The sequence below is a fragment of the Elephas maximus genome, chromosome 5 (assembly GCF_024166365.1).
Source record: "Elephas maximus indicus isolate mEleMax1 chromosome 5, mEleMax1 primary haplotype, whole genome shotgun sequence".
NCBI classification, from domain to species: Eukaryota; Metazoa; Chordata; class Mammalia; order Proboscidea; family Elephantidae; genus Elephas; species Elephas maximus.
The window spans coordinates 123,183,604-123,200,263 of NC_064823.1; the positions used below are offsets into that span (position 1 = coordinate 123,183,604).

Here is a 16,660-nt window from a genome sequence, read left to right on the forward strand (position 1 = left end):
GAAATTGTTTGATAAAGGTGGCATTTCCAATCAGTCAAAAAAAAAGAGATTATTCCGTTTAAGGTGTTGATACAACTGCAAACCTTTTGGGGGCGGGGGGGTGGAAAACTAATCTGGTTTCCTACTTCACACCTCGTACAAAATTAAAAATCACCAATGATTCAAAGACTTAAGCATTATGAAATATAACATGAAAGTTCTAAGAAAAAAAGAAAGAGGAAATTTTAGATCGTATACTGTTTCATATTCTGTTGGTGTGAGTGTCAACTGGTGTAACATTTTTTGAGGGCAATTTGTTAACTGGCATCAACTTTGTAAATGCATATATACAATTTTGCTGCCAGAAATTTACCCTGTGGATATATACACACAAGTACCCGAGGATTGCTCACAGGGATGTTTATTCCAGGGCTGCCTGGAATAGCTGAGAACTGGAAACCCCCTTGGTCTTTGTGAGGATAAATCAGAAGGATGGAGGGAAAGCTCAAAATGTGTTTTGTTTGGATTACACATCATTTTAAAAAGCCGTTCCCCAGGTTCCAGATTCTCTTGGAGGAAAAAAAGGACAGACGGCTTGGCAACTTAGGACCCACATTTGCCCACTGCCCCACTCAGCTAGAGCCAAGAATGGCGGCTCCCTTGAGATGAGATTTAGGCTCTACAAACTATACAGGAGCCACAGCTTCCAGGTGATCCAACCAACACAATATTAGAGACAGTCTAGAGATTCCGTTTCTTTAAAATCAGTAGTTTCTTGCTAAGGGGACAATTAGGAGTAGTGGGACCTGCAGCATATGAGAAAAGGAAAACACTGTCACTAAGCTGGTCTGCTTCTTACCTGTCACATGTGTCTATCAAGTCTGTGAACTGGGTGAAATAAATGGGAATAGCAGCCATTAGAAAGAATGAGTCAGGTCTTATCGGTACTGCTATGGATTGAATTGTGTCCCCCTAAAATACTGGAATCTTAACCCCTATAAATGTGGATGTAATCCAGTTTGGGAATGCGGTTTTGTCTTATGGGTGTAGAGTGTGTCCTAAACCTGATCCCTTTTGAGTTGAAAGGAGCAGCAGAGACACAGGGACAAGCAAGCACAAACTGGGAAGACAGGGGCAGTGTGACCATCACCAAGTAATCAAGGAACATTAGGGTTACAGAAGCTGAGGCAAGCAGCATTCCCCTACAGCCGGCGTCCTGAATTTCGACTTCTAATCTCCTAAGCTTTGAGAAAATAAATTTCTGTTCTTTAAACCCAACTACTTGTGGTACTTTCCTTTTTTTTTTTTTATTGTAGTGAAAATACATACAAAACATATGTCACCTCAACAATTTCTAATGTACAGTTCAGTGACACTGATTACATTCTTGAAATTGTGTGCCCATTTGGTATCCTTTTCTAAATCATTCCACCACCACTTGTGGTATTTCTGTTATAGCAGTGCTAAGAAACGAATACAGGGGCCAACATAGAAAGGTACGCAGGACAAGTTAACTAGACGAAAAAGGCATAGAACAAACTACGCACAAAAACTATAGGCACAGAACAAGCTATATTTATGTTTTTGTAATACATTACACATATATATGCTTACATATGCACAGGCAATTTCTGGAAAGACATGAGAAAAATGTTAGTGTTTATTAATATTCTACCACTTTCAGCAAGTTTTTTTTTTTTTTTACATATACACACACTCATATATTATACACACACACACACACACAGCAGTTGGGGTCAGCAGATGACTCCATGAGATGGCCACTTGTCTTTATAGATAAGGTTTCTTCGAATGCAGCCATGCTCACACTCTTCCGTACATATTGTCTAGGGTTGCTTTCATGCTCAGCAGCAGAGTTGAGTAGTTGCAACCCAGTCCGTATGGCTTGCAAAGCCAAAAATATTTACTATCTGGCCCTTGAAGAAAAAGTTTGCTAAACTTGACCAACAGCCTCTAAAATCTGATGCAGCTGCCGTACATGTACAATTAAAAAGAAAAATTTAACAAAAACTGATAGAATTTGGCTGAATAACATAATTTAATTGACTTAAGGTCAGTGAAGACACAAACAATTTACCTTACCTGTGAAAACAATATTTTTTAAGGTCTTCAAAATAGTCTTTATTGATGGAAGCACTTGGGTTATGAAGAAGCAAATTGCCATCAATTAAAGAATCATTCCAAGCTTCGGGCCATGGCTCCAGATTTTCTTTAATTGCTTCAGAAATTCCTTTATCATGAGGAAAGATGATCTGAGCTCCGTTATCCCAATAGACCTAGAGGATGCAGTAACATATCAAAAAAGGTTTAGGGCTCAGGGTTAAGGAAAACAAAGTAGCAGTTACCTATGCTCCCAAGCAGTAAAAAGTATAAAATTTAAATAGAAAGAAGTATGTCTGGAAAGAAAAATAAAAATACCTTATAACCATTATCCTGCTTTGGGTTATGCGAGGCAGTTATCATGATTCCCGCACAAAGTTTCAAGTGTGATATTGTGTAGGGCTGCAATGTAAAAATTTTGACAAAAAAATAGATATATTTAAAATATCCATCACATCTTATTTGTACCAAGTTATTCCTTTTTAATAAACATAATATATAAATATCATAATCTGTCCATTCAGAATTTTCATGCCACACCCAAGTAGTAGACTATTTCCCTTGGAACAAGCTAATTTCTCAGAATTCCTGGATGTATAACCTAATAAGAGAGAGAAGTATTTTTCTAGGTGCCTTCTCATTCCATCTTCTACTTGATGGAGCTAGGAATGTCTTCAAAAAGTCTTTTAAGCCTTTTGTTGGGGACAGAATTTTATGGATTCACATTATTTCCTCCAACTGCCTACCCTTCTCCTCTTCACCCTCTCACATTTGCTTTTAAGAAAAAGGTTGAGAAAAAAGTTGAGGAAACAGAGAGTGATTTTACAGTCTGCTCATTTATCTCTCTCTCCAGGGTTAAATACCCCTCTTGTATTTCTACTTGGAGTCCCTGGGTGATGCGAACAGTTAACGTGTTTGGCTGCTAACCCAAAGGATGGAGGTTTAGAGGTGCCTGGGAAGGAAGACTTCGTGATCTACTTGCAAACAAATCAGCCATTGAAAACCTTATGGACGTAGTTCTGCTCTGAAACACGTGGGATCACCATGAGTCTCAATAGCAACTGGTATATTTCTACTTAAATCCCACTTTTACAAGAAAGAGTACTTTCCAAAATAGGGAGAGGTAGGCGTATTTCCCCTATAGATGCGTATTAGGTTTACTACACGGAGGCAACCTGAGATTTTAACCATCAGTCCCCCTCCATCTTCCCACCAAGAATCACTGCAATCATTTGCCCTCCTAGGAGTATGTCGCATCTCTCAGGTACGTTGGGGCAAAGCAAAGGGGAGAATCACTCCATGGTGTGAGCAAATGATCATGAGACACTAATTTAATTCATGTCTGATATAAAAATAACAGCTATGAACACATATCTATAGAATACAACTAGGATGCTTGAAGAAACTACAAAGTTCCTTCCCATCAAACAATGAAACTTGAACTAAACTTGGATGTGATATCGAGTGGTCTCCTGGATTATTTCCAGTCTAGGAGGTGCTGCAGCTGCCTGTCACCGCACCGAAGACAGAAAACACAGAACTACTGAAACTTACTTCTCCTCTATTTATATTGCCACATTTATATTTGATGTACGTAACTGCATCCAAATCAGGTTTTTGGCTTACTTTCTAAAAATACATATTCTCAGCATCTGGACCTGCTCTTAAAAGTTCTGTCTCCTTAAAGGCAACACCTGCACAGTCCTTACTGTCGTTTTGTTCAGATCCTGCTACTTGAAGATTGGACAAAATTCTTGCTCAAATACACCAAGCATGCTTTCTGGGCTGTCCATGATTAGTACTCAGAATGAAAGATTTGTATAAAAAGCTATTGCACCAACTTGTCAAAAATACTCATAAGACAGGGTTTGAGTTGATTTCAGATTTAGACCCAAGAAGTCTCCTAATATTGATAGTAGGGAAAAAAGAACTATAAACAAATCTTAAAAAAACTAAAAATCAAACAAACAATAAACCCATTTTGCTATCAAAACTCATTGCCGTCGAGTCAATTCTGATTCATAGCAACCCTACAGGACAGAGCAGAGCTGCCCCGTAGTGTTTCCAGGGCTGTAATCTTTACGGAAGCAGACTGCCACATCACCTTTCTCCCACGGAGCGGTTGGTGAGTTTGAACTGACAACCTTCGGTTAGCAGCCAAGCGCTTAACCACCATACCACCACGACTCCTATTTTGCTAGCTTGCTAAAATATGTCTAGAACGCAAGCATAAAAAAATTGTACTTTTTAAAAATTATATTCTGATGAATCAATAGCTGAATACCAGAGAAATAATACTAGGATGTGGGAGAAATGCTTCTGGATAGAAAAGAGAATGACTGAGAAATGCCAAGGAGCTCTTCTGTCACTCAAATACCTGAATTCCAATAGCCCTAAATACTGTGAAACTCAGCCAGGTCCCATCGGCCTTTCTGTGATAGGAAATTAGAAAAGGAAATGGTTACTCACCACAAAGGGGGTTGGGGTGATATCAGAAAAGAGGTAGACAGGAATCCCCTGACTGATAAATGTGGTGGCAGCAAGTCGGGCAAACCTGGAAGTGACAAGGGGAAAAAAGGAAAAGCATTGTCAAGACCACTGGTGATGGGAAAGGAGACAATGAATGTCTGACCACTTCTTTAAGCTGAATACAGCATCCAGATCAAGGAAAACATTTATGGTAAATTATTTACACAGGGATAGAGCACTAACGCTGGAGGAACCTTAGCAGTCATCTCATTCCACTCTCTGTTTTATAGAAGGGTGACCAAAGCCAAGAAAGGCCAGGTGACTTTCTTGCACTATGTCCAAAAGCCACTCAGTGGCTGAGCCAGGCCTGCACTGAAGTCTCTGGACTCTCCACCTATCTCAGAGGTTCTTGGTCAGGGCGATTCTGCCCCTAGGGGACATCTGAAATGTCTACAGACATAGTTTGTTTGTCACACTGGGGTGAGGTGGTACTACTGCCATCTAGTGGGTAGAGGCCAGTGATCCTGCTAAATACCCTACAATGCACAGGACAGCCCCCGTAACAAAGAATTGCCCAGCCCAGTATAAAGTCACATGTCAACAGTGCCAAGGCTGAGAAACCCTGGTCTAAACCTATCACGATAGAGCATATACTATGCAGACTAACATTTGATGAGATGTTGTTGTCTATGAAATAACCAGGAACAATGTCTATAAATTTTGGCTCTCATTAGACTACAAGTCTGTAAAAGACAAAATCTCTATTTTTCTCAATTTCCAAGGGCAGGACACAAAGAATGGCATCAAATCTTTTTCATGCTTGAGTTAAAATACTTTATTACAAATAAATGAGCCTTTTACTTTCAAGGAACACTTTACTGTTGCAGGATTAAACCACTTGATTACTCATTCTCTCCCCAAACACTTCCTAAGCACCAGTTCCACTGAGCCCTGTTCTGAGAGCTAACTGGGCCCTAAAGAGGAGATCTCTGCACTTAAACAACTCAGGTGTTAAAACCCCTATGGTCAATAATAATATAAAAATGTCTTTGACAGTTAAAAAATGCATCTAAATAAGTCATAAAAACAAAATTCAACAAAATGATTTAAATGAAAACCTGACTAAAGTCCAAATTACATTCACTAGAAGGCACAGAAGTCACTTTCACCTCATGAAACGTTTGTCTTTAGAATGACTTTACAGGTTCTGTTTTAAAGTTGGCAAAGGAAATACTCAACAACTATATGCTATATGAGATATTGGCGAAGAATACTGAATACACCATGAACTGCCAGAAGAACAACAAATCTATCTTGGAAGAAGTACAGCCAGAATGCTCCTTAGAAACAAGGACAGCGAGACTTCATATCATGTATTTTGGACATGCTATCAGTAGGGGCCAGTCCCTGGAGAAGGACATCATGCTTGGTAGAAGGTCAGCGAAAAAGAGGAAGACCCTCAATGAGATGGGCTGACACAGTGGCTGCAACAATGGGGTCAAACACAGCAATGAGGATGAGGATGGTGCAGGACCAGGCAGTGTTTTGTTCTGTTGTATGTGGGGTCACCACTATGAGTAGGAATTGACTCAGTGGCACCTAACCATGACACTGCATGTTGTATACATATATACTGTCCTAGTTACGTAGAGTTGCTATAACAGAAATACCTCAAGTGGATGGCTTTAACAAACAGAAATTTATTTTCTCACAGTTTAGGAACTAGAAATTCGAATTCAGGGTGCTGGCTCTAGAGGAAGGCTCCTTCTCTACTGGCTCTGGGTGAAGGTCCTTGTCCCCTGGTGATCTTCATGTGGCTTGGCATCTATCCTCCCCCTGCTCTGCTTACTTAATCTGCTGCTTTTATATTTCAAAAGAGATTGACTCAGGACATACTCTACACTAATGTCATTAATATAACAAAGAAAACCCATTCCCAAAAGAGAATATAACCCTGGGGGCATAGTGGTTAAGCACTGGGGTGCTAACCAAAAGGTCGGCAGTTCGAATCCACCAGGCGCTCATTGGAAACCGTATGGAGCAGTTCTACTCTGCCTTATAGGGTCGCTATGAGTCGGAATCAACTCGACAGCAATGGGTTTGGTTTTTGGTTTTGGATAGGGGTTAGGGAAACCCTGGTGGCGTAGTGGTTACAAGCTATGGCTGCTAACCTAAAGAGTTAGAAACTATCACAGTCATGGAATTTTATCTAAGGAAATGTTTGTTTATTCTTTAATCATTAAACTGGCCGGCAGTTTGAAACCACCAGGCACTCCTTGGAAACCCTATGGGGCAAGTTCAGTAGAAGAGTGCTGTCCTTTAGGGTTGCTTTGAGCTAGAATCGACTCGATGGCAACGAGTTTTTTTTTTTTTTTTTTGGTATAGGAGTTAGGATTTACAACATATATATCTTGGGGGATACAATTCAATCCATAACATATACCTGTAAACATGTTGCCACTGAGTCGATTCTGACTCATAGTGACCCTATAGAACAGAGTAGGACTGCCCCCACAGGATTTCCAAGGAGTGGCTGGTGTATTCCAACTGCGGAACTTTTGGTTACCAGTTGAGCTCTTAACCACTGCACCACCAGGAATCTGTTACATATACAATGTATAACATATATTGTGTGTACATATATGTATGTACATTGAGATATGCGCACATGAGCTAGTTATAAACGTGTGCAAAAAAGACTCCGTGTTTTCTCTGTATATGCTAGCAGTTATGTTCCCTACTAGATGTTTAAAATTTGAAGATTAAAGAATAAACAAACATTTCCTTAGATAAAATTCCATGACTGTGATAGTTTCTAACTCTTTAGGAAGATTCTATTTGCCCATTATAAATACTTAACCATGTACTGGTTTAATATTTATATTTACGTCCTGATCGCCAAATATCTTACACATTGCAGGTGATACAGAGTACATGAGCCCACTCCATCCCATTCCATCCAACTCTGAGATTTGAACCCTAAGCTCAAATAGAATCAGTAACGTCAGCCACTTTAAAGAAATGATATGGCTCCAGGGCCAGAGAAAGAAATATTCGTACCTTAACTGACACTGCTAACATATCAGAAGGATGCAGCAAACAGAAACAGGGTAATCAGTCTAAAATGAGGAAATGTGAGAGCTAAACAGGAAGAGTTAGCTATTATAAACATCGTGCATGCTGTGGCTGGAGGATTCAACCTGTCTCTATGGCAGGCAGAGCATAGCTTTGACCTTGTTCTTTGAAGAGCTAAATGTTTCACTGTTAGTTGACAAATTGATATTCAGCTTATATCACATCACTCTTGTGAATTCAGTCCCCCTGGATCTATCCCTGAAAGCTACAGCTTCCCTTTGGTTTACTAACAAAAGCCGTATTTCTTAGCCTACAAAGCTAAAGGCCAGAGACAACCTCAGACACCGTTTCCAAGTTCAATCTGGGGCTGATGTCATCTGGTCTATTGTCCTGGCCATGCTCCCTTCTTTACGGCTACACAAGTGTTCCCATCAGTGCTTCTCTCTTACCTTAAAAGCTAATGCACAAAGATTGTTGTTGTTAGATGTTGTAAAGCCTATTTCCGCCCATAGCGACCCTATAGGACAGAGTAGAAATGCCCCATAGGGTTTCCTAGGCTGTAATCTTTACTAGGGAAGCAGATCACTAGGTCTTCCTCCTGCGGAGCCACTGGGTGGGTTTGAACAGCCAACCTTTGGGTTAGCAGCTGAGTGCTTAACCATTGTGCCACCAGGGCTCCATAAACTCATCTCAGTCCTGGAAAGTCAATGAAATCTTTCATTGATATTAAATATTTGTATGTTCTTCCAGTCTAAGAAATGACTAAAATTTATGGTCTGGAATGGTTAAAAATATATATATATTAATCATAATGGGGAAGTGTTGACATAAAAAATTAAAAAAGATAGCTTCAGTTAATTAAAAAAAAAAAAAGTCACATAACATGGTTAAGAGCAGGGGTTGGCAAGCTGTGGACCACGGGCCAAATTCGGCCCGCAGCCTATTTCATAGTTTTATTGGAACATAGCCATACCCATTCACTTACTATTGTCTACGGCTGTTCTGAGGAGCCCTGGTTGCACAGTGGTTAAGCACTCAGCTACTAACTGAAAGGTCGGAGGTTCGAACCCACCAGCTGCTCCGCAGAAGAAAAGTGTGGCAGTCCGCTTCTGTAAAGATTTACAGCCTTGGAAACCCTACGGGGCAGTACCACTCTGCCCTACAGGGTCGCTATAAGTTGAAATCCACTCAACAGCAATTTTTTTTTTTTTTTTTGGATGGCTATTTTGGAGTCTCTGCATGGTGTAAATGGTTAATGTGCTTGACGGAAAGGTTGGCAGTTTCAGTCTCCCCAGAGGTGCCTGGGAAGAAAGGCCTGGTGATCTATTTCCAAAAAAAAAATCAGCACTGAAAACTCTGTAGAATGCAGTTCTACTTTAACATACACATGGGGTCACCATGAGTTGGAATCAGCTTGATGACAAACAAAAAAAAACCGTTTTTGCACTCCAACGGCAAAGTTGAATAGTTGCCACAGACACCCTTTGGCCCAAAAAACCAAATAAATGAATAAATAAATAAACCAGTTGCCATCGGGTCAATTTCAACTCACAGTGACCCTATGGGACAGAACAGAATTGCCTTGGAGGGTTTCTAAGGAGCAGCTGGTGGATTTGAACTGCTGACTTTTTGGTTAGCAGACGAAGCTCTTAAGTACTGTGCCACCAGGCTTCTGTGGCTTAAAAAGTATGATATTTACCATCCGGCCCTTTAAAAAAAATTTGCTGATCCCTGGAACCAGTCTCCTTAAGCTTGAATCATGGCTCATCTTCTCTTTTTATGATCTTGGGGCACTATAGTATATACTTCACAGGTTGTTTTGAGGATTAAAAGAATAAACAGGCTCAGTGCCTGGACCATAATTAGCACTCAGGAGATGGCTGCTATTATTATTATCATTATCTTCTTCACCATTATACCCTTAAGGCTACATAAGAGAGAGAGCCATTAGTTTGGGAAGGTTATAAGAAAGCAGCTTGGGATGGGCAATCCAGAATGGGAAGGGGGTCATGAAGCTTATGAAGAGCTGAAGAGAAGAAAAATAAGTAAAAAGAAGAAAATGAGAGGGAGAAAAAATACTGCCACTTTGAAAATTTCTTTCATTCAGATAGGCATTAAATTCTAAATCAATCTAAATAGTATTTCCCTAACCCAAATGTAAAACCAGAATTTTTAAAACTTGCAAACAAAATTTACTCATTTTTTATAATTTTTATTCTGCTTTAAGTGAAAGTTCACAAATCAAGTCAGTCTCTCACACAAAACTTACATACACCTTGCTACATACTCCCAGTTACTCCCCCGTAATGAGACAGCCCGCTCTCTCCCTCCACTCTCTCTTTTCGTGTCCATTTCGCCAGCTTCTAACCCCCTCCACCCTCTCGTCTCCCCTCCAGGCAGGAGATGCCAACATAGTCTCAAGTGTCCACCTGATCCAAGAAGCTCACTCCTCACCAGCATCCCTCTCCAACCCATTGTCCAGTCCAATCCCCGTCTGAAGAGTTGGCTTCGGGAATGGTTCCTGTCCTGGACCAACAGAAGGTCTGGGGGCCATGACCACTGGGGTCCTTCCAGTCTCAGTCAGACCATTAAGTCTGGTCTTATGAGAATTTGAGGTCTACATCCCACTGCCCTCCTGCTTCCTCATGGGTTCTCTGTTGTGTTCTGTGTCAGGGCAGTCATCCATTGCGGCTGGGCACTATCTAGTTCTGGTCTCAGGATGATGTAGTCTCCGGTTCATGTGGCCCTTTCTGTCTCTTGGGCTCGTAATCACCTTGTGTCCTTGGTGTTCTTCATTCTCCTTTGATTCAGGTGGCTTGAGACTCATTGATGCATCTTAGATGGCAGCTTGCTCGTGTTTAAGATCCCAGACACCACTCTTCAAAGTGGGATGCGGAATGTTTTCTTAATAGATTTTATTATGCCAATTGACTTAGATGTCCCCTGAAACCATGGTCCCCAGACCCCTGCCCCTGCTATGCTGGCCTTCGAAGCATTCAGTTTATTCAGGAAACTTCTTTGCTTTTGGTTTAGTCCACTTGTGCTGACCTCCCCTGTATTGTATACTGTCTTTCCCTTCACCTAAAGGAGTTCTTGGAAACCCTGGTGGTGTAGTGGTTAAGTGCTATGACTGCTAACCAAGAGAGGTTGGTCGGCAATTCGAATCCGCCAGGCGCTCCTTGGAAACTCTATCAGGCAGTTCTACTCTGTCCTATAGGGTCACTATGAGTCGGAAACGACTCGATAGCAGTGGGTTTGGTTTTTTGGGGGGTAAAGTAGTTCTTATCTACTATCTAATTAGTGAATACTGCTCTCCCACCCTCCCTCCCTCCCCTCTCTTGAAACCACAAAAGGATGTTTTCTTCTCAGTTTAAACTATTTCTCAAGTTCTTTTAACAGTCGTCTTATACAATATTTGTCGTTTTGCAACTAATTTCACTCAGCATAATGCCTTCCAGGTTCCTCCATGTTATGAAATGTTTCACGGATTCCTCACTGTTCTTTATCGATGCATAGTATTCCATTGTGTGAATATACCATAATTTATTTATCCATCCATCCATTGATGGGCACCTTGGTTGCTTCCACCTTTTTGCTGTTGTAAACAGTGCTGCAATAAACATGTGTGTGCATATATCTGTTCGTGTAAAGGCTCTTATATTTCTAGTTTATATTCCAAGGAGTGGTATTGCTGGATCATATGGTAGTTCTATTTCTAGCTTTTAAAGCAAGGGCCAAATCGATTTCCAAAGTGGTTGTACCATTTGACATTCCTACCAGCAATGTATAAGTGTTCCAATCTCTCCACAGCCTCTCCAACATTTATTATTTTGCATTTTTTGGATTAATGCCAGCCTTGTTGGAGTGAGATGAAATCTCATTGTAGTTTTGATCTGCATTTCTCTAATGGCTAATGATCGTGAACATTTCCTCATATATCTGTTAGCTACCTGAATGTCTTCTTTAGTGAAGTGTCTATTCATATCTTTTGCCCATTTTTTAATTGGGTTATTTGTCTTTTTGTAGTTGAGTTTTTGCAGTATCATGTAGATTTTAGAGATCAGGCGCTTATCAGAAATGTCATAGCTAAAAACTTTTTCCCAGCCTGTACGTAATCGTTTTACTCTTTTGGTGAAGTCTTTGGATAATCTTAGGTGTTTGATTTTTAGGAGCTCCCAGTTATCTAGTTTCTCTTCTGCATTCTTAACAATGTTTTGTATCCTGTTTATGCCACGTGTTAGGGCTCCTAACATTGTCCCTATTTTTTCTTCCATGATCTTAATCGTTTTAGATTTTATATTTAGGTCTTTGATCCATTTTGAGTTAGTTTTTGTGTATGGAGTGAGGTATGGGTCTTCTTTCATTTTTTTTGCAGATGGATATCCATTTTGCAGATGGAGCACCATTTGTTAAAAAGACTGTCTTTTCCCCATTTAACTGTTTTTGGGCCTTTGTCAAATATCAGCTGCTCACATCTGGATGGATTTATGTCTGGATTCTCAATTCTGTCCCATTGGTCCATGTTATCTGTTGTTGTACCAGTACCAGGCTGTTTTGACTACTGTGGCGGTAAAATAGGTTCTAAAATCAGGTAAAGTAAGGCCTCCCACTTTGTTCTTCTTTTTCAGTAATGCCTTATTTATCCAGGGCCTCTTTTCCTTCCATGTGAAGTTGGTGATTTGTTTCTCCATCTCATTAAAGAATGTCACTGGGATCTGGATTGGAATTGCGTTAAATGTATAGATGGCTTTTGGTAGAATAGACATTTTTATAATGTTAAGTCTTCCCAAACACGAGCAAGGTATGTTTTTCCACTTATGTAAGTCTCTTTTGGTTTTTTGCAGAAGTGTACTGTAGTTTTCTAAATTTTACCAGAGGTATAAGTCTTTTACATCTCTGGTAAGATTTATTCCTAAGTATTTTATATTCTTGGGGGCTACTGTAAATGGCATTGATTTGGTGATTTCCTCTTAGATGTTCTTTTTGTTGGTGTAGAGGAATCCAACTGATTTTTGTATGTTTATCTTGTATCCTGATACTCTGCTGAACTCTTCTATTAGTTTCAGTAGTATTCTTGAGGATTCCTTAGGGTTTTCTGTGTATAAGATCATATCATCTGCAAATAGAGAAACTTTTACTTCTTCCTTGCCAATCTGGATGCTCTTTATTTCTCTATCTAGCCTAACTGCTCTGGCTAGGACTTCCAGCACAATGTTGAATAAGAGTGGTGATAAAGGGCATCCTTGTCTGGTTCCTGATCTCAGTGGGAATGCTTTCAGGCTCTCTCCATTTAGGGTGATGCTGGCTGTTGGCTTTGTATAAATGCCCTTTATTATGTTGAGGAATTTTCCTTCTATTCCTATTTTACTGAGAGTTTTTATCATGAATGAGTGTTGAACTTTGTCAAATGCCTTTTCTGCATCAATTGATAAAATCATGGGATTCTTGTCTTTTGTTTTTATTTATGTGGTGGATTACGTTAATTGTTTTTCTAATGTTGAACCATCCCTGCATACCTGGTATGAATCCCACTTGGTCATTACTCATCATTTTTATAGTTAAGCAATGTGGCTAACGAATATATTTAAAGTCAAGCTACTGAAGTGGTGATTAAAAATAAAATCACAAAATACGCTACCAAAAAGTCACTTCCTAAGAATGTTTAAATACCTTCTGCTGCTGCCTCCGCTTGGTGGGTGAGCACGGGCGTCAAAGCTGATCACTACACCTCTTTGCTTCAGGTTGCTGAAATGTTTTTCCAGGTACCTGCAAAATCCCTAAAAAATGCCAAATCCATTAAAGAAGTATAGATAACACATCTTCTAAACATACATGATACACAAAAGTTTTCTCACCTTCCAGGAGAGAATATTGTAGCAGAGAGTAGGAGAAACCTCTCAGTAATTAAACTAAACAGTAAGAACATAACAACTTTATTATGTGTCAGTCATTGTGCTGGACATTTTATATCTATTATCTCTATCCCCAGATCAACTTTGCCAAGAAATTCCATTTTACAGATGGAAAAACTAAGGCTCAGAAAAGCTAAGTGACTTGCCTAGTTTCAGACACATAAGTGGCAGGGCCGAGGTTTGAGTCCAAGTCTAGTTAGAGGTGGTTCAGTGCAGGGGTTAAAAGCACATACTCTAGAGCTGGAATCCATGGGTCTGTACTCTACGTGGTCAACTATGAGCAAATGACCCTGGACAAGTTCCTTACTCTTTCTGTAAATGAGGAGTAGCAACAGTCCTACCTTTAGGGCTGTTGTAAGGACTGCTGTTGTTAGCTGCTGTTGAGTCGGCAGGGCGAACCCATGTACAATGGGATTAGATTGTGATCCACAGTGTTTTTACTGACTGATTTTCAGAAGTAGATCTCCAGGCCTTTCTTCCTAGTCTGTCTTAGTCTGGAAGTGCCACTGAAACGTGTTCAGCGTCACAGCAACATGCCAGCCTCCACTGACAGACAGGTGGTGGCTATGCTTGCGGTGTATTGGCTGGGAACTGAGCCTGGACTGCCAGCATGGAAGACAAGCACTCTACACTAAACTACCACTGTCTTCCTTGTAAGGATTAAATAAGTTAAAACATGCAAAGCGCGAAGAACCCAGTACTAAGTAAGTATACTACGTATGTGTTCGATGCTATTAACATGATGTTTATTGTTGTTTTCCTTCAGAGTGTCCATGCTTTTTCCTTTACACCAGTTCTAAAATGTCTGACTGTGGACAGGAAGGCATTTTGGACATTTTTGCCTGTTCTTTAATACCAGTAGGTGAAAGTAACCCAATACATTTTATAAGATTTTGACAATTAAGTGATCTAAACCTCTTTCGTTTGTTTTAATACTGTTTTTCAGCATGCAGAGACCTTAATGAGGCCATAATCAGTCTAATAACAGAGAAAAACCAATTATACAAATAAAAACTGTGTTGAGTTTCGGGCTATTGCTACCGACTGGAAATGCTGAAACACACAGTGTACACAATTCCTTCATCTCAGTGGGTACGCTAACATCACATCCATCTGAAATACAGAAGATGAGAGAACAGTGATCTTTGCACCCAGCAGGTTTAGAACACTGGTTAGTATTAAAGAACAAAGAGGACTCCGGTTGATTGGACAAAAATGATGGTTCATATTGCATATTTCACTTTGGCTAAAGGAAGTCTTATAAACAAAACTCAATAAACAAACCATGGTATACCCATACCTGTTAAAAACTCGTTGCCGTTGAGTCGACTCCAACTCATAGCGACCCTAAAGAACAGAGTAGAACTTCCCCATAGGGTTTCCAAGGCTGTAAATCTTTTATGGGAACACACTGCCACATCTTTCTCCCATGGAGCAGCTGGTAGGTTTGAATCACTGGCCTTTTGGTTACCAGTTGGTTACTGGCACTTAACCACCATGCCACCAAACCTGTTACCATCGAGTTGATTCCGACTCAGCGACCCTATAGGACAGAGTAGAATTGCCCCATAGAGTTTCCAAGGAGCGCCTGGTGGATGTGAACTCACGACCTTTTGGTTGGCAGCTGCAGCTCTTAACCACTGCATCACCAGGGCTCCTTACATATTCATACAATGTAGTGTTATTAAGCAATAAAAAGAAATGAGTTAACAAGCCGCTAAAAGGCAAATGTTTACTGCTAAGTGAAAACAGTCCATCTGAAAAAGCTACATACTGTATGATTCCAATTTTATGACATTCTACATGAGGCAAAACTATAGAGAAAATAACAAGAGTAGAGCACATGGCATTTTTAGGGCAATGAAACTATTCTTTATGATGTTGTAATGGTGGACACATGATATTATGCACTGTAAAAACCTAAAGGACTCTACAATACAAAGAGTCAACCCTAATACAAACTATGGACTTTAGTTAATAATCATGTACCAATATTGGTCTATCAATTATTACAAATGTACCACAGGACTGCAAGATGTTAACAACAGGAGGAAGTGTGCAGCCGAGAGGGGTACGCGCAAACACTCTGCGCTTTCTGCACAATTTTTCTGTAAACCTGAAACTGCTCTGAAAATATAGTCTATTTAAAAGATATATACAACTTTTATTTTTGGCAGGAGGATTCTTCACAACCTTGTGGCCAGTATAGTGCCAATTCAAACCAAACCAAACTCGGTGCTGTTGAGTTGACTCTGACTCATGGCGACCCTATAGGTCAGAGCAGAACTGCCTCACAGGGTTCCAAGAAGCAGCTGGTGGATTCAAACTGTCAGCCTTTTGGTTAGCAGCCAAACTCTTAACCACTATACCACCAGGGCTTCACCAATTTAAGGCGTACTTATTTTTTCCCTAATAGTTGGGAATATCATGTTTGGCGTATCTTCTGAGGTTGATCAGTACAGGGAAATGAGGACACCTGTGTACTGATGCTCTGAGGCCTACAACAGGAAGGTACCTACCCACCTTGTCGACTCCTGTCTTGTAGGCCCAGTGCTCATTGCCTTAGCCCCAAATCCTCACATGTCCAACTTGCTCTAAAAAACTCTGGGGCCTGCTGAGGCTGAGCACCGGGGAGACTGGCTAAGGAAAGGAAAAATGCTTATTCTAGAGGAAAGTCTCCGAGGAGCTGAGGAAGGTTTTCAGAACTGAAATGTTATCATAAAACACAAGAAATAAACCTGTTCGTATGGCTTCAAAACGCAGAACAGTGACCAACACATAAAGGCTGCAGAAAGACAGATTTTGGCTTAAAATAAGGGGATTGTTTTTTAATGAGAACAATTCAAAGATGGAATGGGGTACTTCAGAAGACAGTGAGCGCTGCATCATTGACTATGTGCCATATCTAGTTTAAGAAGTCTAAGAGCACACAGAATTTTTTTTTTTTTTTAAAGGAAGGGGGAGGGATAAGTTAATTGGCCAAAGGAAATTATAAGTTTATCAATGAGGCAAAGAATACAAAATTTTCCCTCCAGTCTCTATCCTGTTTCCCTTTAGGATGTTCTTTACTCACACATATCTGCTTCCTAACCTCAACAGGGAAA

At 40.2% G+C, this 16,660-nt stretch overlaps 1 protein-coding gene across 1 annotated transcript in view; it reads right to left on the reverse strand.

Moving 5' to 3' along the window:
* The window catches only part of PGM2 (phosphoglucomutase 2), a 59,460-nt gene that overhangs the window by 35,607 nt on the left and 7,193 nt on the right, over nt 1-16,660 (reverse strand). Inside the window, exons 3-6 of the mRNA XM_049886367.1 lie at nt 13,315-13,421; nt 4,570-4,654; nt 2,419-2,502; nt 2,083-2,276 (exon numbers count right to left, since the gene is read on the reverse strand). Of these exons, the coding sequence (XP_049742324.1) occupies nt 2,083-2,276; nt 2,419-2,502; nt 4,570-4,654; nt 13,315-13,421 (470 nt within the window). The remainder of the gene's footprint in view (nt 1-2,082; nt 2,277-2,418; nt 2,503-4,569; nt 4,655-13,314; nt 13,422-16,660) is intronic.